Source organism: Salmo salar, chromosome 06 (assembly GCF_965601325.2).
Source record: "Salmo salar chromosome 06, fSalSal1, whole genome shotgun sequence".
Lineage (NCBI taxonomy): Eukaryota > Metazoa > Chordata > Actinopteri > Salmoniformes > Salmonidae > Salmo > Salmo salar.
Window position 1 is genome coordinate 61,145,828 of NC_138296.1, and position 27,127 is coordinate 61,172,954.

The 27,127-nt window shown below is 42.9% G+C and overlaps 2 protein-coding genes and 1 pseudogene across 2 annotated transcripts; 2 read left to right on the top strand and 1 right to left on the bottom strand.

Annotated features, from left to right (window-relative positions):
• Positions 1 to 183: 183 nt before the first annotated feature.
• LOC123743468 (gap junction beta-7 protein-like) lies at positions 184 to 904 on the bottom strand (annotated as a pseudogene).
• A 1,659-nt stretch (positions 905 to 2,563) lies between these two features.
• smim8 (small integral membrane protein 8) lies at positions 2,564 to 3,234 on the top strand. The gene is made up of 2 exons (XM_014204948.3): positions 2,564 to 2,854; positions 2,966 to 3,234. The coding sequence occupies exons 1-2, from the start codon at positions 2,735 to 2,737 to the stop codon at positions 3,122 to 3,124; spliced, it is 279 nt and encodes a 92-aa protein (XP_014060423.1). The 5' UTR covers positions 2,564 to 2,734; the 3' UTR covers positions 3,125 to 3,234.
• A 1,652-nt stretch (positions 3,235 to 4,886) lies between these two features.
• On the top strand, positions 4,887 to 27,048 carry LOC106607706 (uncharacterized). The gene is made up of 23 exons (XM_082976162.1): positions 4,887 to 5,131; positions 5,445 to 5,519; positions 5,660 to 5,780; positions 5,887 to 5,986; positions 6,808 to 6,921; positions 7,014 to 7,130; positions 13,362 to 13,522; positions 13,790 to 13,936; positions 18,084 to 18,186; positions 18,381 to 18,509; positions 18,633 to 18,818; positions 19,040 to 19,296; positions 19,419 to 20,456; positions 20,543 to 20,654; positions 20,806 to 20,913; positions 21,703 to 23,286; positions 23,396 to 23,518; positions 23,842 to 23,970; positions 24,069 to 24,261; positions 24,494 to 24,618; positions 24,734 to 24,924; positions 25,150 to 25,283; positions 25,431 to 27,048. Exons 1-23 carry the CDS (start codon positions 5,110 to 5,112, stop codon positions 25,661 to 25,663), a joined length of 5,502 nt encoding a protein of 1,833 aa, XP_082832288.1. The 5' UTR covers positions 4,887 to 5,109; the 3' UTR covers positions 25,664 to 27,048.
• Positions 27,049 to 27,127: the final 79 nt, after the last annotated feature.

Sequence of the window (27,127 nt, forward strand, 5' to 3'; positions counted from 1 at the left end):
ATTTCTATGATATTTTGGTTTTGTGCACCAGCTTCAAACAGCTGAAAATACAATATCTTTGGTTATGTAAAATATAGTGGTTTAGATGGTACAGTGATTCTCTACACTATAATCGCTTGTTTTGTCACAAACTTAAATTAGGCAAACTATTAGAGTTTTAGCAACCAGGAAATGGAGGTGCAATTTGTCCTTTGTTGCTGGATCTTGTGAGCCCATCGTATCTTTGTTAAGTGTGGGCTGAAGTGCTGAGGTACTGTTGCTAATGGGGACAGTACCGACTAGCCCTCTCTTCAATAGCAATGTAGTGCTTGCTGAAACACTTCCAGCACTGTTTTGATAGAATGTACACCATCTCTGAGACATTCAGCACAATGCAGAATATGGATGTACAGCCCACCGCCAAAGCAGTCGACGGTGTTTGGGCAAGAGTCCAGGCTGCAGCGAAGCAGTCTGGGAACGTCAAAGCCACTGTAGAGGAAGTAGAAGGCCAGGAGGGAGCCCACCTCGAAGGTAGTCTTGAAGACGAGGCTGATGATATAGGTGCAGAGCAGGCCTCGGTCAATCCTGCCTTTGTCCTCATAGAGCTTCTTCCCATGCCTCCTCTCCCTGTTCTCGCTGTAGGCCACGTGTAGAGCCACCAGCAGGGAGGGAGTGGACACCATAATGAGCTGGAGGGCCCACATGCGGAGATGGGGATGAAATGGTCGAAGCACACGTTCTCACAGCCAGGCTGCTGGATGTTGCAGACAAAGTCCTTGTTCTCCTCCTTCCAGACATGCTCAGCAGCCGCCACGTACACAAGGATACGGAAGATGAAGATGATGGAGAGCCAGATGTGCCCGATGACTGTGGAGTATTTGTTCACCCCACTCAGGATGTTTTCCAGAAACCCCCAGTTTGACATCTCTAATTACATGAGCCTGTGGAGGATCGAGAAACTGTAGAAAGCAGTATACGCCCCAAATGGAACCACATTCCCTACATAGTGCACTACTTTTGACCAGGCTGTTCAAAAGTAGTGCACTATGTACTAGGGAATAAGCTGCCATTTGGGACAAAGCCCTGTAGATACAAGGCCAATACTAAATTCTGCCTGTTATGAAGTCATCATCTAACAATAGAAATCGATTAGTCATATATAGGACATAGAGTTCTACTGTAGCTTTTTTGTTGCTCCCTGGCTACATTTCTATATTCACCATTCTCTCCCCTGTAAATAGAAACAAGTATTATATATACGTGTTAACACTGTAGGCTACTTACACATATTACAGTGTAATAATGACAATGTTATGTGAAGTGTAACCAAAAAATATAAAAATGGAAAGGGCAAATATCAAGTTGATAATATCTGTGTAGGAAGGAATATGTTCCTCTTTAATATGCGTGTTGCACTTTTTACAATGAGAACTTCTACTGGCTCTGTATTTCCTGGGTAGCAGTACAGTAGCATCATGTATAAATCATTTATAAATGAATGACCCTTTTACAAAAACCGAAAGCTTATATTTTCAATTACTCCAGTGAATAAATTGCCATTGATTCATTGATTTATTTCAAGTACTCAAATTGATCTGTGATAGTGTGTATTTTCCAGTAGCATAGGTTTAGCAATCTAATCTATTTTAGGATCACTATTATGTTCAGACAAATTCAATATTGAAAGAAAATAAAACAATTAACTCACCGATTAGGAACTGGCTATTGCAGTTTTTTCTGTTTCTTTCAGGAGCCAATTTTCTGATGCTCGCTACTGCAGTCGATTTCCACGTTAAACACACCTGTCGAAGAGGCCACACCTATTTTGTACGCAGAGGGCTTATTATATGGATATGCTATAAAAATCCTTAGCATAGTTAATTAAAAGTACCCTGTATGTTTATTTTTCTATTAGCATATATGGCCTATCATTATCTTTATTAGATTGTAGGTTTAACATTAAAGACTGTTTCTGAAGGTATGTTGAGCAATGTGACAAAGGTAAACAAAAATAATCCTAAATTGAACACGATGTCTATTTTCAATATGCCTTTAGACTTAACGCCTGTAGCTACCATTCATGAGTCAACCCATTCATCTGCATTCATCTGTCGTCAACCCAACAGTTTTTTGGGGGGACAGAGAGTAACCATGGTCACATTAAACACGCATGGACTAAACATCAGTGGTAGGAAATATCAGTCGATGAGTTCAAATTGTGTTGCTGAAAGAATAAAAAAGTCCTACAGAATTGTATCTAAGTTAAAATGTTATTTGAATGTCCCTTTCAAGTGCTGACTTCTGTGACTACTGGTCATTATTTTTTTTAATTGTCATTCCAGGTGTACTATGACTTGACTGTTAATAATGGGTCTTCACTTGTCTCCCTGTGTAAGGCTAAATAGCTATTACACTTTTTTTTATGAATACAGGGAAACAACGTACAATTGTTTATGCTGAGTCTTTGGTATAGGCCACTGTAAAGCTAAATGCCAAACCAAAGGCTGTTCCACATACTGTCGAAACCAGCCTGTGCCGTAGCAGTGTACTCCATCCACGCGGTGGCGCTGTATAATTGTATCGTAGACATTTCTTGTTGCATTCGTTGACTGTTATGACTTTCAAAACAAATGGACGTTTTATGCATGCGCTTTTGATTGTTCGGGAATGTTTTCCATCATCAATAACGTTTCCTCAAACGCTTTGCACTCTTTCATACAATAGGGTTGCGTGAAAAAGACAACATACTTATACAATGGCATCTGGAAGCGATAAGGATGCTCCGAAAGAAGGGAATTTCAGGATTCCTGGGCTGAGAGGAGCGAAGACCACTACACTTTTCCGAGCTGTTAACCCTGAGCTCTTCATTAAACCAGTAAGGCCTGCTCACTAACTCCTCGGCTACAATGTTATTATGTACATAGGAGTTTATCAGTATCGTCTGTTGTTCACATGTCATTACATTTGTGGTTTATTTGTTTTACAGAACAAGCCTGTGATGGCCTTTGGACTTATAACTATCACCTTGTGTGTGGGCTACCTGGGCTACCTTCACGCCACCAAAGATAACGACCAGCAGCTGTATGAAGCTATTGACAGTGAAGGGGAGAAGAACATGAGGAGGAAAACCTCGAAATGGGACTGATCACATCAGATATGCTATATATCCTGAACATTATTGTGGGAAATGGCATGGGCTGAAAGCACTGGATCTGTGTATAAAATCATTGTGGTTATTAAATATTGTTAAAATTAGGCAATAGCTGTTGGATTCATTTATTAAACTATTGAAACAACAATTTACTTTAGAGAAGAAATACAATAAGGTAAACCCATTAAAAAGCCTATAGATGATTCCACGTCAAGAAAGAGCTGAGCAGTGTTAAACAGCACAATAGGATGCATCACAATGAGTTTTTCCTTTTTCAGATACATGCATTTGAAGTCACACGTTCTTATAGTTTTTTTTCTTCTTCTACAAAGCAGCATTTTAAGTACTTTAAACAGATCTCTGTAGCTAGTTTTAAATAGAGCAAGATGTCCCACCCTATGGGTTGGGAGATAATACTTCAATAATGATGTACTTGTTGAGGTCCAGTGTAAAAGCTAAAATGGACAGAGTCAAAGAGCAAGGGAAACCCAACGTGGGAATAGAAGCTTCACAGAATCCTTCCTGTGTGTCTAGAGGTGAAAGACGAACTGCAAGGAAGCGAGAGCCCACAAGCCGTACTCATAGCTTTGTATGGCAACACTGATAAAGCTGAAGCAGTTGAGTACTCACTCAAACCTCATTGGTATGTCCAAACCTTTATTAGATTCACTCCAATGATACTACTTATCAATGATGGCAGTCTGTAACAGATGTTTAAGCAGCTATCGCATTGAATTGTAGATAAAAGAGAAAACATACACCAGTATTACATGACCGAGTTTCAAAATGAGAAGGAGAAGTGTATTAAAGCTGCTACCGAAGATGCATGGGGTAAGGTAAAAACTACGCTTTGCAACTGCACATGAGGACAAAGATCGTACTTTTTGGTCTTCCTCTGGTCTGATGAAACAAAAATAGAACTGTTTGGCCATAATGACCATCGTTATGTTTGGAGGGAAAAGGGGGATGCTTGCAAGCCAAAGAACACCATCCCAACCGTGAAGCACGGGGGTGGCAGCATCATGTTGTGGGGGTGCTTTGCTGCAGGAGGAACTGGTGCACTTCACAAAATAGATGGCATCATGAGGTAGGACAATTATGTGGATATATTGAAGCAACATCTCAAGACATCAGTCAGGAAGTTAAAGCTTGGTTGCAAATGGGTCTTCCAAATGGACAATGACCCCATGCATACTTCCAAAGTTGTGGAAAAATGGCTTAAGGACAACAAAGTCAAGGTAATGGAGTGGCCATCACAAAGCCCTGACCTCAATCCTGTAGAAAAATTGTGGGCAGAACTGAAAAAGTGTGTGCGAGCAAGGAGGCCTACAAACCTGACTCAGTTACAACAGCTCTGTCAGGAGGAATGGGCCAAATTTCACCCAGCTTATTGTGGGAAGCTTGTGGAAGGCTACCCAAAATGTTTGACCCAAGTTAAACAATTTAAAGGCAATGCTACCAAATACTAATTGAGTGCATGTAAACGTCTGACCCACTGGGAATGTGATGAAAGAAATCAAATCTGAAAGAAATCTACTATTATTCTGACATTTCACATTCTTAAAATAAAGTGGTGATCCTAACTGACCTAAGACTGGGACTTTTTACTCGGATTAAATGTCAGGAATTGTGAAAAACTGAGTTTAAATGTATTTGGCTAAAGTGTAAGTAAACTTCAGACTTCAACTGTATGTCACGTTCTCCTGTTATCTTCCCCCGCCCTCCAATTTTGAAGTTATAAATTTGGGCTCGCAGCATCCACTCAATGGGTTGCTCAACCGCATGATCCCCTTCTCAATGGATGCAACATGGCGGAAACAAGTGGACTAGATCCCAATTCTCTTTTCAGACCGTAACTAAAATATAATGCTATGTTTGAAATGTTTTCATTTGGGAAATATAAGTGGATCGTTTATAAATTGTTTGGCCAAAAAATAACCATAAAGCCTTCATTTGGATAGAACTGTGAGAAGCACACAATGAGCCGCCGCCACGCAAAAGGTAAGAACCGAGCTTGAGAATTTGTGAGCAACATTGTAACTTTGTAAATGTGTATCTACTCTAACGTGTGGCGGTAGCGTTTGTGTTTGTGATACAATGAAAGGTGTAAAGTGTGTCTGCAAATAAGCTCTGTTGTGAATGATTTATTGTAGTGAGGATAGTTTTTCTACGTTTTGGCTGCAGACTGCAGAGTTGGGAGGGGGCTAGGAATGCGCCGGTCGCTCAGGTTTCTACAGTTAGTGGGAAAAGGCCAATGAAATTGTTCTCAGGCATGTTTCTAATGTAAATATTCGTTTCCCACAAATCCTTTCAGAATTCCAAGGGTCCTCCCCCTCCCCACCGTTGCCTCCAGATCATGTGTTGAACTCGGGAGCAGTGGTTTTCCCTGGTAGGCTATAATAAACCCATGTGCATTCAATTCATCATGGCTACAAGGTGGAAAATGTAACATTCAAACGGACAAAACAACAATAACACGATATTAATTCTACTAACTGTAACAATGAGACCATGAAATTATTTCAACAGGCGCCTTTGATCAGCATGGATATCCTCTGGTTATGTTCCCTGTGGATGCTCATGGCAACCTTTCAGATCTAAGCAAAGCTGAAGTGGTTGACTTCATACACTACTTTCTCTGTTTGCACAAGTATGTATCAAGGCTACAATGTAATGTGTGTTTTAGATGTAATTTTAAGATTGTACGAACATGCATGGAAGTCATGTTAAGCCTTACTAATACCACTTTTTTATAGTAAGAAACAGGAGGAGAGCTTGGTTTCAGTTGTGGCTGATTTGAGACAAGCCACTCTTACTACTACTAGGTTCATCGCTGAAACTCTTCTTCTCCTTGAGGTATCTTTCTTATCATTCTGTTCTAGATGGATTGTAAGGTATTGCTTTATTATACAGTAACAAACATAATTGGTTCATCATGTCAATTAGTAGGCCTACACCTTAGTCCACTTTTACATAAATCTTAGTTTTTTTATATAGAGAATTTTGTGTGGGAATTGTTCACATAATTTATTGTTGTGTCCAGTTCAACCACAAAGATGTTCAGCAATAAGATGCCCCACCTAGTTAAAGGTTAAATAAAAAATACAACCTATGATTGGCCTTTCTGTCACTCCTATGTCATTATGTAACTCAATTAAATTGAGCCAATTTAAAGCGATTTTGTCTGAGGTTGCTCTTCAGGGCACAATGCAGTTTGTGATTGTTCATTGTGGAATTGTTCTTGGGGCTAAAATACTGGATCATATGCCTTCAGTTATTTAAAAATAGACTAGCTCTAGTGGAATTGCATTATCTGAGCTAAATCGGTTGTTTGGAAATCTGCAATACACAATTCACCGTGGCTTTATTTGTCTGATTACTTTTCGTAGAACGACCTTATCATTTTAGTAATCAAATCGCAGACTCAATGTCTACAAACATACTCCAATAGTACATTTGGTTTAGTCATTTTTGAAAATAGTGCTGTGGATCTTCAGGTCAGTTTGTCATCCTCATTTATCATGGCCACAGACAAAAGTGGTGCTCATTACAATTTCAAATCTGGGGAGGATTTTGGTGTTCCCTATCTTTGTACTGTTAGAATGAGTGTGATTTTTGACTTGTTGTCATTAATTAATATTGATGAAAATGTAACATGCATTTCTCACCCCATCTAGCTGCATAGGAGGACCGTGTACACTGTATACATGATTAAACCGAAAAAGAAAGATGTTCTGAAACTATTGTTGAAACAGCTGGTACCATCAAAGTCTTATGTTGCTCCGTTCAAGGTAAGAGTATTTCACTGAGTGTGATTTCCCCTTTCACGCGTAGCATGAAATTAGTATGTGTGTGGGGCTAAACATCCTTTTAATACCAACAGAGAGTTCTGCTGAAAGAAGTCTTCGAACTTTCCAACTACATTGATAGAAGCCAGTTGACTGCGGCTTTAGGAGGCTACCTGGTTTACTGTCATCTGAGTTGTGTAACATTTATCAGGGTATGTCTTTTACAATCATTTACATGGACTGTATTGTCATGTTAATAGTATTGTCATTTCAAGCTGTGTTATTTTACATCATGGTCAAGTGAAAAGTTATGCCAGTTGTAAAATGCTTATTGTTCCCGTTAATTTTTCTGTAACCTCACCAGAATTAATATTCTCATGCCAGTTCTTGCAAAGAATTCCATGGATTACTTGTGCCACTACTCGTTCTGTAAGATGAAGTAACCTGGACTTTTCTCATACATTTTTATTCAATACAAGACTACTCTTGTCAAGACTGTAATGTGTGATCTTAAAAGAGCAGCAAGCTTTGTTGGGTTGATTATCTGGAGGTTTTATGATGAGTCTTAATATCACGAATAGCAGCATTGTCCTCCTCTCCACATCAGTGGTCGATGGACGGCCTTGCTGGGGGCTCCAATCCTCTGTTCTTGATTTTCTGCCTGCCTTGAGGATGAAATGACTAGATGGAGACAGAACTTTGCTTTCAATCCAAACTATATTCCTCTCAAGTGAACAACCGACAAGGGATGTTACACCTCCAAGCACAAAAAATTGACACCCACATCTCAGATTGTGCTGAAATAGTTTCTGTAGTTGGAAACAGATAAGATTAGCATTCCTGAAACATTATTTTGTTGAAATATAATTTGATATTTGAAAAATTAAGCAAATTGATTTCACCCAAATTGGCCATTTTAATTTCTAGGATTCATATAATATTCAATAAATATAGTTCCGAACATCCAATTTGGACCACCGGGCTTCTCCATGCATCGCGCCAACAGAGATGAACACCTCTCTGGGAAGAGGAAGAGCGGGGGTGTATGCTTCATGATTAGCGACTCATGGGGTAATCATAACATACAGGAGCTCAAGTCCTTCTGCTCATCCGACCGAGAATTCCTCACAATCAAATACCGGCCATATTACCTTCCAAGAGAATTCTCTTCACTTATCGTCACAGCTGTGTACATTCCTCCTCAAGCAGACACCAAGATGGCCCTAAAGGAACTTCACTGGACTCTATGTAAACTGGAAACCATATATCCTGAGGCTGTATTTATTGTAGCTGGGGATTTTAACAAAGCAAATTTGAGAACAAGGCTACCTAAATTCTATCAGCGTATTGATTGCACTACACTCGGGGGTAATACACTCGACCACTGCTACTCTAACTTCCGCGATAAAGCCTTCCCCCGCCCTCCCTTCGGCAAATCCGACCATGACACCATCTTGATCCTACCATCTTAGAGACAGAAACTCAAACAGGATTTACCAGTGAATAGAACAATTCAACGCTAGTATGACCAATCGGAAATCCACTCTTCAAGATTGTTTTGATCACGCGGACTGGGATATGTTCCAGTCAGCCTCAGAGAATAACATCGACCTATATGCTGACTCGGTGAGTGAATTTATAAGGAAGTGCATTTGAGATGTTGTACCCACTGACAATTAAAACCTACTCTAACCAGAAACCGTGGCTGGATGGCGGCATTTGCACAAGACTGAAAACGCGAACCATCACATTTAACCATTGGAAAGAGGTCTGGGAATATGGCTGAATATAAACAGTGTAGTTATTCCCTCCACAAGGCAATCAAGCAAGCGAAAAGCTGGTACGGGGACAAAGTGGAGTCGCAATTCAACGACTCAGACACAAGATGTTTGTGGCAGGGTCTACAGGAAATCATGGACTACAAAAAGAAAACCAGCCACTTCACGGACACCGATGTCACGCTTACAGACAAACTAAGCACCTTTGTCCGCTTTGAGGATAATACAGTGCCAACCAGAACTGACCCCCCCCCCCCCCCCTTCTCCTTCTCCTTCTCCGTGGCCGATGTGAGTAAAATATTTAACCGTGTTAACTCTCACAAGGCTGCTGTCCCAGACGGCATCCCTAGCCACGTCCTCAGAGCATGCGCAGACCAACTGGCTGGTGTGTTTACGGACATATTCAATCGCTCCCTATCCCAGTCTGCTGTCCCCACATGCTTCAAGATGGCCACCATCTTGTACCCAAGAAGGCAAAGATAACTGAACTAAATGACTACCGCCCTGTAGCACTCACTTCTGTCGTCATGAAGTGCTTTGAGAGGCTAGTCAAGGATCATATCACCACCACCTTACCGGCCACCCTAGACCCACTTCAGTTTGCATACCGCCCTAACAGGCCCACAGACGATGCAATTGCCATCACACTGCACATTGCCCTATCCCATCTGGACAAGAGGAATACCTATGTAAGAATGCTGTTCATTGACTACAGCTCAGCATTCAACACCATAGTATCCGACAAGCTCATCATCAAACTGGAGGCCCTGGGCCTCAACCCTGCCCTGTGCAATTGGGTCCTGGACTTTCTGACGGGCCGCCCCCAGGTGGTGAAGGTAGAAAACTTCTCCACCTCGCTGACCCTCAACACTGGGGCCCCACAAGGGTGTGTACTCAGCCCCCTCCTGTACTCTCAGTTCACCCACGACTGCATGGCCATGCACGCCTCCAACTCAATCATCAAGTTTGCAGACGACACAACAACAACTTGATTACCAACAACGACGTGACAGCCTACAGGGAGGAGGTGAGGGCACTCGGAGTGTGGTGTCAGGAAAACAACCTCTCACTGACCCCAAGCATACTTCCAAAGTTGTAGAAAAATGGCTTAAGGACAACAAAGTCAAGGTATTGGAGTGGCCATCACAAAGCCCTGACCTCAATCCTATAGAACATTTGTGGGCAGAACTGAAAGCATGTGCGAGAAAGGAGGCCTACAAACCTGACTCAGTTACACCAGCTCTGTCAGGAGGAATGGGCCAAAATTCACCCAACTTATTGTGGGAAGCTTGTGGAAGGCTACCGAAACGTATGACCCAAGTTAATCAATTTAAAGGCAATGCTACCAAATACTAATTGAGTGTATGTAAACTTCTGACCCACTGGGAATGTGATGAAAGAAATAAAATCTGAAATAAATCATTCTCTCTACTATTATTCTGACATTTCACATTCTTAAAATAAAGTGGTGATCCTAACTGACCTAAGACAGGGAATTTTTACTTGGATTAAATGTCAAGAATTGTGAAAAACAGAGTTTAAATGTATTTGGCTAAGGTGTATGTAAACTTCAACTGTATATACTGTATTTTATACCATCTATTGCACATTGCCTATGCTGCTCGGGCCATCGCTCATCCATATCCATATATGTACATATTCTCATTCACCCTTTTTAGATTTGTGTGTATTAGGTAGTAGTTGAGGAACTGTTAGATTACTTGTTAGATATTACTGCACTGGCGAAACCGTAAGCACAAGCATTTTGCTACACTCGCATTAACATCTGCTAACCATATATATGTGACAAATAAAATTTCATTTGACCATAATTATTACTAATAATGAGTAAGACATGAGGAATCTAATAAAATGACCAAAAGCCACCCATTGACCCCCCAACAACCATACAGTATTAGTTTTCTGTCTGACAAGTAGTATGGAGCTGCGGCTTGGAGTAGTGCTTCTTCATCATTGTAATGTATTACCTGTGAATCTGGTGATGTTTTTCCACCCCCGTATCAGAGAAATTTGCCATTTTGAAGTTACTTGCATTACTTACCATAAATTGGTGTGAAAGTCCCAGGTTTTGCCCACTATATGCCACTGTTCCTCCTACTGCCACGCCCTTTAATCAAATTTGATGGTCTCTTGTACTTTATTAAATTATCACGTTTTCCTTGCAACTTTGGGTAGAAAACCCACTAGCTTTTGTTCTTGATAAAATAGTCTGGTCATCCTCACAATTCAAGTCCTCCATGAAAGCATAAACAGCAATGTAAAGCGTTAACATTGACAAACCTAATATTTATTGAATGCACCATATATACAAAAGTATGTGGACACCCCTTCAAATGAGGGGATTTGGCTATTTCAGCCACACCTGTTACTGACAGGTGAATAAAATCGAGCACACATCCATGCAATCTCCATAGACAAACATTGGCTGTAGAATGGCCTTACTGAAGAGCTCAGTGACTTTCATCGTGGCACTGTCATAGGATGCTACCTTTCCAAGTCAGTTCGTCAAATTTCTACCCTGCTAGAGCTTCCCCGATCAACTGTAAGTGCTGTCATTGTGAAGTGGAAACAATAACTGCTCAGCCGGGAGGTGGTAGGCCACACAAGCTCTCAGAACGGGACCGCCGAGTGCTGAAGCGCGTAAAAATCGTCTGTCCTCTGTTGCAACACTCACCACCGCGTTCCAAACTGCCTCTGCAAGCAACGTCAGCACAAGAACTGTTTGTCTTGAGCTTCATGAAAAGGGTTTCCATGGCCAAGCGTCTGCTGGAGTGGTGTAAAGCTCGCCGTCATTGGACTCTGAAGCAGTGGAAATATGTTCTCTGGAGTGATGACTCACGCTTCACCATCTGGCAGTCCGACAGACTAATCTGGTTTTGGCGGATGCCAGTAAAACGCTACCTGCCCCAATGCATAGTGCCAATTGTTTGGTGGAGGAGGAATAATGGTCTGGTGCTGTTTTTCATGGTTTGGGCTGGGCCCCTTAGTTCCAGAAGGGAAATCTTAACGCTACAGCATACTATGGCATTCTAGACGAATCTGTGCTTCCAACTTTGTGGCAACAGTTTAGGGAAGGCCCTTTCCTTTTACAGCATGACAATGCCCTTGTGCGCAAAGGCGAGGTCCATACAGAAATGGTTTGTCGAGATCGGTGTGGAAGAACTTGACTGGCCTGCACAGAGCCCTGACCCAATCCCATCTAACACCTTTGGGATGAATTGGAGCGCCAACTGCGAGCCAGGCCTAATCATCCAACAGCCGTGCCTGACCTCACTAATGCTCTTGTGGCTGAATGGAAGCAAGTCCCCGCAGCAATGTTCCAACATCTAGTGGAAAGCCTTCCCAGAAGAGTGGAGGCTGTTAAAGCAGCAAAGGGAGGACCAACTCCATATTAATGCCCATGATTTTAGAATGAGATGTTCGAGCAGGTGTCCACATACACTACATGACCATGACTATGTGAACCCTATACATTACAATGGCCAATGCGGGCACAATCAAGTAGCTTAATTTCTGAGATTAAATTAACAAAATAATGTTGCATGAATGCTAATGTTCTGTTTCTAACTATAGAAACTATTTCAGAACATATGTGATGGTGTTCCATGGTAGATTCAGTTAATCTATCTGGAGAGAGGAGTGTGCAGTCAGTGGCCATTTCTCACTTGGGAAAAAGTCTGCCCTCCACCCTCTGTCCTCTCTCTATGAGTCGGAAACCGATAAGTGGTCGAAGAGATGCCAATTCGTTAGTAGATGAACGGACGAGTTCTCCCCTCTAGCCACCTTTCATCAGGATAGTCATGTGGGTCCTTCGTGGAAGAGTTTTGAAGTCTGCCACACCCCCTTTCAATCTGCTTTTGTTTTGTCTAAGGAGAAAAGCATGTAAGTAGCAAATTGTTTAAAATGTCTTGCACATCTAATTTAATTTATCACTTTACACTTATTTTGGGATTCACCCCGTAAATGGCATTTACGGACGTGCGAGTGAAGGAGTCTCATTTCATACAAGCTCATTTTCGTCCATGTTTCCTCTTCTCGATTGACCTTTTTCAAAAGGAGCTGAGAGAGGACTGAGGAGAGGAGACAGGAGTTGAGCAAATCCAATTGAGAAAAGGCCAGTGATTCAACTGTCATCCTGTATGGAGATCTTTAATTCATTAATCCATTCATGCATTTCAGTGATGCAGCCCCAGAGCCATTGTTTGTTACCTTGGTGAAGCTTGCAGAATTGCAGACTGCAATCAGTTGACCTCATTACCAAGTGAAAGGCGGCCCCCTCTCACCATTTGGTCATATTCACTCGTTCGACTGGGCATTCATCCATGTTGACAGTATTCATTAGTACTGTGAGGGCAGTCTGTTTTGGGATGCTATAATGAATGTTTTCGCATACCATACTGCGCTGTAACAGTAACTAAATGCACATTCTTGGCAAAACAATCTCCTGTATATTTTTAGTAGGTTATCAAACTTTAGGTTTGATATGGCTGTATATTTGGGTTGTATTTCGTGTAATTGGTTTGTGGTTGTATATGAATAATGCTTTTCTGATGCGACAGGACTGACATACATTTTTTTACCTACTTTATAATCACCCGCTGATTTTTCCCTCTAACATCTCTTCTTGGACTTTTGTTTATGCAGGAGATTGATGCCTTTGTCCAAGAGTTTCTCTCAGTGGTCCAGAGGCTCCCGTTGTGTATTTCCACCCTGCAGACACTCTCCAGACAGCCTGTGCCCTCTGCCTTCACCGAACTGAATGACTTCTGTCACAGCAGCGAAGCCAAGTTCCAACTGCTGCGGAGGTGAGGGTCTCCATTTTCACCATTGCTCTCTTTCAGTTGGACATAACAAGGGTAGTACAGGTGTAAGCTGAGTTGATCTGCACCTATAGCACTTCCTACTGTAACGGTGCTTTTTAAGGGCTTAAGTTACCTGCCTCTTAAGTTGCACCGCCTGGTGAATGATGTACCTGTACAGTTCCATGAATCTAAGTCCTCTGCTCCTGTATTGACTGAGTTTTTGCCTGTATGTTTTCTAAAGTTGATGGAATGGCTGTTTTTGTGGTGTAGGGAGCTGGGCTTGGATGAGCTGCTAAGGCACTGTGAGCGTGTGGTGGAGAAGCTGCACTACCCTGAGAATGACTCGTGCTATCAGGCCATGGCCGGGACGGCCCTCTTCACCCACACAGCCTTCAATATGCTGCAGAACTACAGCAGGTACTGTACTGTATAGCAGGGCCCGGTTTCCCGATAGCGATGGAACTTAGGCTTACAAGTGTTTTTTTTTAACGATGCCGCTTTCCAACAAAACATGTTGCATGCGTTTCCTAAAACGCCACGCAGAGAGAACGTTTGCTAAGTGCGTCGAGGCATGTTGATACTGATCGGATCGAAATAAATGGTCAGTATTCTCCCTTTCCAATTTCTCCTTAACGTTCAGATGATTCCACGATACTGACGGATCAGCTCCTAGAGATATTATCACCTACCACCTATCACCATTCCGAAAGTATTCAGACCCCTTGACTTTTTCCACATTTTATTATGTTACAGCCTTATTTTAAAATGGATTAAATCGTTTTTTTCCCCTCATCAATCTACACACAATACCCCATAATGACAAAACAAAAACTGGTTTTAGATTTTTTTTGCAAAAAATAAAAATGATATAGATTTACATTTACATAAGTATTCAGACCCTTTACTCAGTACTTTGTTGAAGCAGCTTTGGCAGCGATTACAGCCTCGAGTCTTCTTGGGTATGATGCTACAAGCTTGGTACGCCTGTATTTGTGTAGTTTCTCCAACGCTTCTCTGCAGATCCTCAAGCGCAGTCAGGTTGGGTGGGGAGCGTCGCTGCACAGCTATTTTCAGGTCTCTTCATAAATGTTGGGTTCACGTCCAGGCTCTGGCTGGGCCACCCAAGGACATTCAGAGACTTGTCCTAAAGCCACTCCTGTGTTGTCTTGGCTGTGTGCTTAGTGTTGTTGTCCTGTTGGCAGGTGAACCTTCGCCCCAGTCTGAGGTCCTGACCGCTCTGTAGCAGGTTTTCATGAAGGTTCTCTCTGTGCTTTGCTCTGTTTATCTTTCCCTGACTATTCTCCCTGCTGCTGAATAACATACCCACAGCATGATGCTGCCACCACCATGCTTCACCGTAGGGATGGTGCCAGGTTTCCTCCAGACGTGACTCTTGACATTCAGGCTAAAGAGTTGGTTGGTTTCATCAGTCCAGATAATCTTGTTTCTCATGGTTTTTAGGTGCCTTTTGGCAAACTCCAGCGGGCTGTCATGTGCCTTTTACTGAGGAGTGGCTTCTGTCTGGTCACTCTACCATAAAGGCCTGATTGGTGGAGTGCTGCTTCTGGAAGGTTCTCCCATCTCCACAGAGGAACTCTAGAGCGACTATCGGGTTCTTGGTCACCTCCCTGATCATGGTCCTTCACCGATTGCTCAGTTTGGCCAGGCGGCCAGCTCTAGGAAGAGTGTCGGTAGTTCCGAACTTCTTCCATTTAAGAATGATGGAGGCCTATGTGTCCTTGGGGACCATCAATGCTGCAGAATTGTTTTGCTATCCTTCCCCATTGTAGAATAATAGTGAAGACATCAAAACTATGAAATCACACATATGGAATCATGAAGTAACCAACAAAGTGTTAAACAAATCTAAATATATTTTAGATTCTTCAAAGTCGCCCCCCTTTGCCCTAATGACAGCTTTGCACAATCTTGGTATTCTCTCAACCAGCTTCATGAGGAATGCTTTTCCAACTGTCTTTCCAGCACATTCTGAGCACTTGCTGGCTGCTTTTCCTTCACTCTGTGGTCCAACTCATCCCAAACCATCTCAATGGGGTTGAGGTCAGGTGATTGTGGAGGCCAGGTCATCTGATGCAGTACTCCATCACTCTCCTTCTTGGTCAAATAGCTCTTACAAAGCCTGGCGGTGTGTTTTGGGTCATTGTCCTGTTGAAAAACAAATTATAGTCCCACTAAGAGCAAACCAGATGGTATGGCATATCGCTGCAGAATGCTGTGGAAGCCATGCTGGTTAAGTGTGCCTTGAATTCTAAATAAATCACTGACCGTGTCACCAGCAAAGCACCCCCACACCATAACACCTCTTCCTCCATGCTTCACGGTGGGAACCATGCATGCAAAGATCATCCGTTCACCTACTCTGTGTCTCACAAAGACATGGCGGTTGGAACCAAAAATCTCAAATTTGGATTCTTCAGACCAAAGGACAGATTTCCACCGGTCTAATTTCCATTGCTGGTGTTTCTTGACCCAAGCAAGTCTCTTTCTTGTTATTGGTGTCCTTTTAGTAGTGGTTTCTTTGCGTGAATCAGGCCTTCGAATTGCTGCAGTCTCCTCTGAACAGTTGTTGAGATGTCTGTCACTTGAACTCTGTGACGCATTTATTTGGAGTGCAGTTAACTCTAATGAACTTATCCTCTGCAGCAGAGGTAACTCTGGGTCTTCCTTTCCTGTGGCGGTCCTCATGAGAGCCAGTTTCATCATAGCGCTTGATGGTTTTTGCGACTGCACTTTTTCCGTATTTTCTGCGACTGCACAATTTTCCGTATTGACTGACCTTCATGTCTTAAAGTAATGATGGACTGTCGTTTGTCTTTGCTTTTTTGAGCTGTTCTTGCCATAATATGGACTTGGTCTTTTACCCAATTTTTGTATTTTTATTTAACCTTTTATTTAATTAGGCAAGTCAATTAAGAACAAATTCTTATTTACAATGACAGCCTACCCCGGCCAAACCCGGACGACACTGGGCCAATTGCGCGCTGCCCTATGGGACTCTCAATCACGGCTGGATGTGATACCGCCTGGAATCGAACCAGGGACTGTAGTGACGCCTCTTGCACTGAGATGCAGTGCCTTGGACCGCTGCGCCACTCGGGAGCCCAAATAGGGCTATCTTCTGTATACCACCCCTACCTGGTCACAACGCAACTGATTGGCTCAAATGCATTAAGAAGGAAAGAAATTCCGTAAATTAACTTTTAGCAAATCACACCTGTTCATTGAAATGCATTCCAAATGACTACCTCATGAAGCTGGTTGAGAGAATGCCAAGAGTGTGCAAAGTTGTCAAGGCAAAGGGTGGGCTACTTTGGCAAATCTCAAATAAACAAATCAAAATATATTTTCTAACACTTTTTTGGATAATACATGATTCCATATGTGTTATTTTGTAATGTAGAAAATAGTAAAAATAAAGAAACCCTTGAATGAGTAGGTGTGTCAACTTTTGACTGGTACTGTAGGTCTGTAGCCTATACCGTTTATCTTTTAATACAGTCATCTCTGGTTTAATTTGCAGCGTCTTTATATCCTTTGCCATGATATGCAAAAAAATGGGCAAGTTTATTTGTAGTCAGTCAAATTTTATTCAGCCGTCACAAAGAAAGGTGAACATTTTGATTTTGCATTTCGCTGAGATCTTCTGTGTATAAAGTGACGTGGAAGGCCAAAAAAAAGCATCTAACGATGTACTCAGCTGTTCCACGACTGGTCTGAGGCAGTCGTTAAATAACAAGCGTTTTCAAGAGCAACTTTGGTAACGATGGTTTTGAGAAAATATAAACTTGACATGCAACAATCTTAAGATTTTACTTCGTTTCAGTTCGTATAAGGAAATCAATTGAAATAAATTCATTAGGCCCTAATCTATGGATTTCACAAGACTGGGAATACAGATATTCATCTGTTGTTCACAGATACCTTAAAATAAAAAAAATGGGCCTCAGGATCTCGTCACGGTATCTCTGTGCACTCAAATTGCCATTTGATAAAATACACTTATGTTCGTTGTCCGTAGCTTATGCCTGCCCATGCCATAACCCCACCGCCACCATGGGGCACACGGTTCACAGCTTTGACAGCGTTTCGCCCATACGACGCCATACACGTGAGTCCGGTTGGACGTACTGCCAAATTCTCTAAAACAACGTTGGAGCTGTGTAATGATCATGCTGTTTAATCAGCTTCTTGCTATGCCACACCTATCAGGTGGATGGATTATCTTGGGAAAGGAGAAATGCACACTAACAGGGATGTAAACAAATGTACATGGGACCAACACTTTACATGTTCAGTAGATTTGTTGTTGTTGTTCAGTGGAAAACCAGGCCCAGGTAGAGTACTTAACCAGTACATTTCGACCAATCATTTAGAGGGGGGAGTATGGTGTGATTTTAAATGTGTTGCATTTTACACACATTTCTAACTTTCTATGCAAAGCTGTCAATGGATACATTATGCTGTTCTATTTCAAGGTTCAACATAGTAGTCTTCTACAATAAGTATTTTCCACAGGTTTAAGGTCTCTTGTCTTTGTTGAAAGGATAACTGCAGCTGCTGAAAAAATAGAGTTGCTGTGGCAACAGGCCTTTTCTAAGGCCCACCTCCAGGTGCAGGTCTTCCAGCTGCGTGATGAGGGACAGCAGGTGGGTTATAATACATAACAATTACTCCAGGGTTGTGTTCATTAGGGCACGCAACAGAAAATATTTGTGCAAAACTTTCTTAAGTCCCGGTAGTCCCTCACTGTTTTAAGTGCGTTTTTCTTCCATTTGGTGCCCAATGAAAATGACCCATCGTGCGTTTTTGTTTATTTTGGTTAATTTACCTCCAATTGCAGATAACTGAACAGATTAAAAGCTACCAAAAAGAGAAGCTCCAGCCTTACAGAATAGAGATCGCTAAAGATGCGAGGAAGGCTGAGACGTTAACATCTGAATTTGATGCCTCCATCTATAAACCTGCCATGGTAAATATAGGCTACTCTGATATTTTCCTCCTCTAAGATGGGTGCATTGAAGTATTAAAGCTGCTGTATGGATCCTGAACAACAGTGGTGTTGTGTTTACATGTCTTCTCTCCCTGCTGCCAGGCTCTAGTCCACCGTGCTGAGGATGTGATCCACACGTTAGCTGACACTCTGCCTCCTGGTGATGCCCAGACCAGGGAAGAGTGGGTGCAGGATCTGGACAGACTGAAGGAGAACTTCCACTCTGCTGTAGAGCTCCCTCGTCAGACCCTCGGAGCAGTCGCCGACTTCTACCACTACTACAACAAGGTAGGTATTCTGTTGGACTGACCTTTTTATGATTTCTGTGTGTATATGCTAACTTAAAAATGTTTATATAATACTGAAGTGGTAATTGAAATTGACAACAATTAGGATGATTATTGAAATTACATTTACGTTTTATATCTATCTCCTCGTGACATGCATCTGGCTTGTAATGTGGTCTATATAATCTAATGTCATGTACTCAATTTCTTTCATCTCAACAGGCCAATTGCTGGTACGGCATCGTCCTGTGTGAGAACTTTCTCCAAGACCTTCTGTGGGGTGTAAACTGTGACAGCCTCCCCAAACGGTACCACCCGCTGGAGATGCATGGCCCTGACCCTGTGTGGAGGCAGGCGGTCTGTGACTTCCTGAGAAGGAACCCCTCCCCAGACATGGAGGAGCTGGTCCAGCTGGCTCACCTGGCCAATGTCATCCCTGACGCCCAGCTCCAGCAGAAGGGCAAACAGCTGTCACAAAGGTGAGAAACTCCAGCTTGTGTGTTGGAAAACTTCTGTTGCCATTTGATCTGGCAACTTGTATGGCAGTATTTGTATTGAATACTTGTTCACAGCCAAGTTGGCCCTGCCACCTTCTCTCCAGGTGCATGACCCTGCGAAAACTCCTGACCTCTCCAGGGGCAGTACCTATCAACAACTTCCAGTTGGCACTGCAGTGGCAGTATGAGTTTCTGAGAGCCCGCCACAGGAAAGGGCCTGGGCCACACACTAACCTGGCTGTGGGCGGAGGCCCCGAGGCCATTAACAGTCCAGATGGGGCATTATGTAGTCTCCATAAAACCTCTGGTTCCAGATCAGACCGCCACACTGACAACCTGCACAGCCGTGGCTCCCTCTCTAACCTCAAACACCAAGTCCTCCTAGGTACGTCCCCCTCCAGTGCTATCTCTGGGGCTGTGTCTGCTGTGGGGAAGCCTCCCTCTCTCAGCTCCTTTGACTCTGGCTTTGATGGAGCAGGAAGCAGCCATGTGGAGACTGGGGCAGGGAGGGAGGGATGGGAAGGGCTGTCCAGGGTACCAGCCACCAGAGACTCCTTCAGGCCCATCACCAGGCAGCCCCAGATCCACGAGGAGAACATCTCCAGCGTGTCTGACTCAGAGGACTGCAGGGAGGAGTTTGACTTTGGCTCTGTGGGCAACACCTCCAGGGCCAGCATTCAGATTATCCCTAAAATAACGGTGGACTCGCTACATTTTCAGATCAAGCTGAAGCAGTCAGCTACCCTGCCCCAGAACCCCTGGCTCAGTCTGCCTGTGGATGACCTGGAGAACTCTTACACGGTCACCATCACCCAGAACCCGTCACCACATCAACGGGACATCAAGAGCCCAAACCCCTCAGAGTGCTCCCACCACACCGACCAATTATCCAATCGGTCTCGAGACCAGCCCACACAGACGGAGGTACACACCAGCCCTCAGAACAGAGGGGCACAGCCCAGTGACAGTATCCTACAGGCACAGGACAGCTTTGAGGAGTCAGAACGGAGCCCCGTTTGTAATTCCCTCTCCAGCACCATCACAGATGCAGGAGACGTGCCCAACTTCACTGCAGAGAGCATTCCCACTCTTCTCTGGGATACGTCTGACTTCCATAACCCCAAACAGGACACCTGTGAAAGGTATTGACACATTTATGCTCTTGTCTCCTGACATGGTCCACATAGCCGCTAATTGTGCCTAGCACTTATATTGTTTGTGTTTGCAGGATTACAAGCTCCATGACTGAAGTCTCGTTAAATGACTGGGACCTAAAGGAACAGGAGGGTCTCAGGGAGGTGGCGGAGATCCTGGACCGGGCAGCTGGAATACTGGAGGCAGGTTGACTCAAATGTTCAATGGATTGTTTTCATGCCAAAGCAGTAAATAGTTCGGAACATTAGATTTGCACATTACCAAGATTGGTATTAGTGACCTAAATCACAGTTGGCTTAGGCCAATACCTTGCATTTGTAAACACTTTTTGTATAGGTGGAAGAGAATGTGATGACACAGGAGCAGATGTTGGATGTTCTTCTGAATACTGGGAGCACGAGCAAACTGTGGCCGTCATGGGGCAGTGAGGAGCAGAAAAGTTTGGTAGGTCGTGATGATATACAGTGCCTTCAGAAAGTATTCACACCCCTTGACTTTTTCCCCCAAAAAATTGTGTTACAACCTGAATTTAAAATGGATTACATGTTTGTCGTTGGCCTACACACAATACCCCATAATGTCAAAGTGGAATTATGTTTTTTGAAATGTTTACAAATAATTAAAAATGAAATGCTGAAATGCCATGAGTTAAGTATTCAACCCCTTTGTTATGGCAAGCCTGAATAAGTTCAGGAAAAAACAAGTCAGATAATAAGTTGCATGGACTCACTCTGTGCAATAATAGTGTTTAACATGAGTTTTGAATGACTACCTCATCTCTGTACCCCACACATACAATTATATGTAAGGTCCCTCAGTCAAGCCGTGAATTTAAACCACGCAAACAAGGGCACCTATTGGTAGATGAAGGTACTGTAAATGTGTTCCTGTAGGTCAGACTTGGATCATGGAACCACTTAAGCTGGTGAACTACAAAGTAGACCACTGTCCATACATTACAAATTAGATTCCATAAATTAGATTGTGGGTTTTTCCTGCAATTACAAAATGCACTGGTCAACACACAACCATTTGTACTATTTTCGTAGACTCCCTGTACATTTGTAAGAAAGTATTGTTTTTACAAGATTGAACAGGGATTTAACTTAATGCAAGACAATTGTTTATCTTGTTTAGTGGCCTTTAAATCGTAATAGATACCCCATCAGCTTGTTATCTCCACTATTATTTTTATTGTTAAATCAATAACAATGTTATTGTTCTGTTTTCCAGATGTCCTCCAGTGATTTAAAAGCGGCGGGCGTCCTGGGTCTTGATGACAGTCTTGACTCTGCCGACACTGACAACCATAGGTCATCAGAGGCAGCCAGTGAAACTGAGGCATCAGAATGCAGCATGAGCCACAATGGAAGGCCAATGGAGAACGGGCCGACGGGGTTGAGGCCCCCGCAAACCAACAGGGGACAGTTCCTAAAGGAGCTTAAAGGACTGCACGTTCTAGATGAGCTCATCATGGAGGAGAACCTCAAGATCCACAAGCTCAGACAAGCTGAGAACGAGAGCCTTGATGAAAAGCCCACTCAATTGGCGGGCTCCCGAATTACGTGCAAGGAGAGGCAGGCGTTTCTATTCGAACTAGAAAGGGAGAAAAGGGAAGTGGAGAGGATGGAAAAGAACCTAGCTAAAGAGATGACCAAAGGATGTCAACTCACGAAGAGGATGAGCAGAACCAAGAAAGTAGTGAAATGCTCTATAATGGACAGGACTTCTAAACTGAATAACTTGGAGGTGGGTGCTCTCTGTGATGATCTTATATCAGACCATAGAGGCCGACACCTCAACGTAAAGCACTTGCCAACCCTGCCCAAAGACACCATAAACCTTGATCCTAATGAATCCCTCGTTATTACTGCAACCTTTTCTGCCATAATGCCTGTATCACAAGACTTTGTTCAAAGTGTAAATGGTCAGTCTCCACATGCGGTCTCTAGTATATCTGGCTGTGGTGATGCCGTGGTAGAAGTAGATGCTCCCAGCCATAGTGAGTTTACGGAGCCCAGTGCACCACAACCGGTCTTAACTCCACCACAAAGCTATTCTGATCCCAGTGAATTTATTGAAGAGTTTGGAATCCAACACCAAGAGGCTACAGATGAGGAAGGCTTAGTCTTCAGATTGGTGTCTAACTTGCAATTTCCCCAAGAGGCCACCTTGACACCTGAAATGTGCCCAAAACATGGAGTATTTGACCCGAGTTGGAATTACAACAACAACCCCCCAGTGCCTAAACCAAGAAAGGCATCACTTCCTGTGAATGACAGAGGGCAAGAACTCAACATCTCAACGGAAACCATGTATTTAACCCTCTGCCCTGATAGTGATTCAGACCCTGACCCTAGACTCGCACCACAAGTCATGCCAGAGTTCAGCACTCATCCGAAGCCTAAAGGGCGAAGCCTCAAACCTGTAAAGGAGCACAGCAATAACCACAGCAACAAACCCCTCACAGCTCAACAGGCATCCTTATGCAATAACCCTTTGGAGTCCCATGGACAGACCTCTCTAGACACTTCCTCTGTTGAATCAACATTAACACCTGTTGACTCTGCCGGTGTTCAGATAGAAATCCACCTCTCCCAGAAATCTGAGGATATTTCAATGGCACATTCTGGGTCTAATTGTGAAGAGCTACCTCGTATGTTTGCTGAAGTAATATCTGGATCATGTGAACCAAGCGGAGCTGATGAGTGGAGAGAAGTAGAGAGCCCTGATGGGTTTCAGGGGTGTAGGACTGCAAGGAGGGCCATCATTAGGTCACCTGTCAATCAACCCAATGTCCAAATAACCACCAGAGACGTAAGGCTTAGTAGTTGATGGGAAAGACATTCACATTATTTACCATTTGAATATTATGCATTCTTTCAGTTGAATGGGAATTATTATATCTCTGAACTTTTATTTACAGATGACCAATTTCAAGACTCCAATAGTGCTGGACACTGGGTCTGGCTTGATGAAAGCAGGGTTTGCTGATCAGGACCTCCCAAATACTATATTTCCAAATATCATTGGGCTGCCAAAATATGAGGTAATTGTATGAGCAAAGTATTTGGTGTTTGTACTCAGTCATATGGGGCGGCAGCGTAGCCTAGTGGTTAGGGCGTTGGACTAGTAACCAAAAGGTTGCAAGATCGAATCCCCAAGCTGACAAGGTAAAAATCTGTCGTTCTGCCTCTGAACAAGGCAGTTAACCCACTGTTCCTTGGCTGTCACTGAAAATAAGAATTTGTTCTTAACTGACTTGCCTAGTTAAATAAAGGTAAAAGAATATAATAAATGTGGCTAGGCTGCCACCATACGTTTCCCTACATGGAGACTGGCTTTCTGATTTGCCTATTGTTTTGTCAACAGGAAATAATGAATGGCAACTTTGAACGGGAGACTTTCATTGGACATGAGGCTCAACACATGAGAGGAGTCCTGGCACTGAAGTATCCCATGAAAAACGGAATTATAAGCAACTGGGATGAAATGGAGAAGGTTTGTCTACTGTTGACATAATTCTATCCCATGGATGTTCGGATGAATCTGTAGTACCTGGTGGTTATAGGATTTAAACCTCACTGGTCTCGCTTCAGATTTGGCACCACACGTTCCAGCAGCTGCAGGTCGATCCAGACGACCACCCTGTCCTGTTGACCGAGGCAGCCATGAACCCGCTGGAGAACCGCCAGCGCATGGTGGAACTTATGTTTGAGTGCTTTAACGTTCCCCTCGCCTATGTGGCCATGCAGGCAGTGCTGGCGCTCTACGCAGCAGGGAGGTCCACAGGTAAACTAACTTTTATCTACTCTGTTGATGTAAGTAAATATACAGTAGATTCAGTTAATATATGAATCCATCTAATCCAGTGATTAGATTCCTGAGTAAAGGATTGCATGCTTTCACTCGTGTTTAAAGTTTCAAATCTAGGAGATTGCTAACAATCTAGGAGAGAAATAATGTATTTTTGATTTAATAATGGATAAGATTGCTAATCATTGTAGCCTTTGTCTTCTAATAGGTGTAGTGTTTGACTCTGGGGATGGAGTGAGTCATAGTGTGCCAGTGTTTGAGGGATACTGTCTACCTCACGCAGTGCAGCGCTTCACCCTGGCTGGCCATGATGTTACAATGCACCTTAAAATGGTATTTGATGTTAACAGTTTCTGTATTTTTTTTACATGGACTATCAAATATGCTCATTTGGTCAATAAAACAATTAGTTATATTCACCTTTGGTTTCTGCTATCCTGTGTCCCAGCTTCTGCAGGAGCAGGGAGTGTGCATGCGCACTTCTGCCGAGATGGAGATTGTGAGAGAGATAAAGGAGAAATGCTGCCGGGTTGCCCAGGACTATGAATCGGAGTTAACCTGTGGGCGGTCGGCTAGCAGTGAGATGTATTACACCATGCCTGATGGACAGGTCGTCCACCTCAGCACAGAGCGGTTCAGGTAAGCCTCTAACCGACCCCCTGTATCCCCACTTTAAAGAACACTCGCCCTTATGAGTGGTGATGGTTAAGTTATCCGCTGCTATGTATTGAGGAAATTGAGACTAAGAACTGCAAGTGTTTAACTCCGCAAACAGCTTTTGATTATGGTACTACCAAGTAAGCCATTGGATGGCCACCAGGGGTCAGCTATGATCTGTTATTCAGTGATGTCTTCCATCCACAGTGCTCCTGAGATACTGTTTAAGCCAGATCTGATTGGACGAGACCATTACGGGATGCATGAGAGTATTTTCAAGTCAATCCTCCTTTCAGACATTGACCTCCGGCGGAGCTTTTTGGGGAACATTGTCCTATCAGGTACATAGTTTTGCTTTATTAGTTGCTGAATACTTGTCCACTCATCCACCCATGTCTACTACTGTGTCCCAAATGTCACCCTATTCCTATGTAGTGGTCAAAAGTAGCCATTTGACACAGCCTAAAAGTCTAATTTCCTCTGTGAAGGTGGAAATACCCTGCTGGCTGGACTGCCTGAGCGGCTTCAGAGTGAAATTAGAACCATGGTGCCTACAGATTTGATGGAGTGTGTGCGTGTGACCAGCCCTAAGGACAGAGATTTCTCTGTTTGGAGTGGAGGTGCAGTGCTAGCCAACTTGTCATCCTTTGACTCAGCCTGGATCAGCCAGGAGGAATATGAGGAACATGGCCCACAGATCGTCTTCAGGAAGTGCTTCTGAGCTGGACTCATCATCTGGACTGGATGGTGCAATATAGCTCTACTACATAATGGCAGACTTGTTTTGGTCGAGAGGACATTTCAGCACTGAAGCTTCCAACGCTCTATTACTTTGAGTGTGATATAAAATGTTTCTACTGTTGTCAGGCAGATCAGACAATAGTTGGGAATGTTCTGATTTATGCTTAGTGACATAAATCCTGACTCAAGACAGTTGCATTCCTTAAATTGATGCCTTTGTCAATGATGTCCAAAGATTTACTTAGAATCTTCTTATCAGGGTCTGGCCATGTGTAAAGAAATATTACAGATTTGTACGCGCTTCAGAACAGGTTTGAACATATTTCTCTGTGTGCCTCTTGAAATATGTTTGTTTTCCCACCCTTCTCTCCTCTTTTCAAATAGTTTTTTTTGGGGGGTGAACCAGGTATTTTGGTGATGGTAGGGAAACCAATCTACTTTATTTAAAGGCCCATTTGATCAGTCTTCTCCGTTTCTGAGAAACTACTACATATGCCATGGTTTTGGCAAGGTCCATGACATAACTGTACATGATGGACAAATTGTAATAGTTTTCTGTACATTTTTATTAGCTTTCTTCATTTTATCTTGAAATAACTTCAACCTAAAATGTGCATGTTCATCTTTTCAGTGTTAACTTGGTGAAAGGTAAGTTACTGTAGTTTCCCCTCTAAGACTTGTAGCTAAATCAATGCAGGTGAAGTGTTGAGTATGTGCAGTATGTTGATACTGCCACCACACCTAAATGGTAGACTGACTGTTTTCATTTTACTTCTCCATTTTGAGTTTTCCCTCGACTCTCCACTTAACTGCGTTCAATGTTGCATGTCCCAAAATGAAGGCCTATAACGCAAGTCATATAGCCTAGTGGTTAGAGCGTTGGACTAATAACCCGAAAGGTTGCAAGATCGAATCCCTGAGCTGACATGGTGAAAATCTGTCGTTCTGCCCCTGAACAAGGCGGTTAACCCACTGTTCCTAGGCCGTCATTGAAAATAGGAATTTGATCTTAACTGACTTTCCTAGTTAAATAAAAAAATCATGTGCATTGATCTTTTAAACCTACTTTTTTTGTTTGAAGGGTCCCTTTGATTCAATTCACAACGTCACCTATTCTTGACTCGGGTACATGTTTGTTCACAATATAGACTTTTCTGACTTACGAGTATTGATAAATCGTTCTACGTTTTGTAATGAATGTGACATATCTGTTAAGTGCATGTTTTTCTACTATGAAAGTGTTTTGACAGCAAATACCTAAACTTGATGAGAAAGTTGTATGTTGATTCATTGCGGCTATGACTTTCCCTTTTGATGGTTACCTTGTACTCTTCCAAAAAATGGCCTGTTCATATGGACACACAATTGGCCTTATTAGTTTAGACCTTGCATTTTGATAAACCTGAGTATCAACCCCATTTTATTGACAGTAGACCTACTACCT

Coding starts and splice junctions, on each gene's coding strand:
- smim8 (XM_014204948.3), top strand. CDS start 2,735: ATGGCATCTGGAAGCGATAAGGATGCTCCGAAAGAAGGGAATTTCAGG. Junction 2,855..2,965: donor CTGAGCTCTTCATTAAACCA/GTAAGGCCTGCT, acceptor TTTGTTTTACAG/AACAAGCCTGTGATGGCCTT.
- LOC106607706 (XM_082976162.1), top strand. CDS start 5,110: ATGAGCCGCCGCCACGCAAAAG. Junction 5,987..6,807: donor AAACTCTTCTTCTCCTTGAG/GTATCTTTCTTA, acceptor CACCCCATCTAG/CTGCATAGGAGGACCGTGTA. Junction 23,971..24,068: donor ACTGGGATGAAATGGAGAAG/GTTTGTCTACTG, acceptor GTCTCGCTTCAG/ATTTGGCACCACACGTTCCA.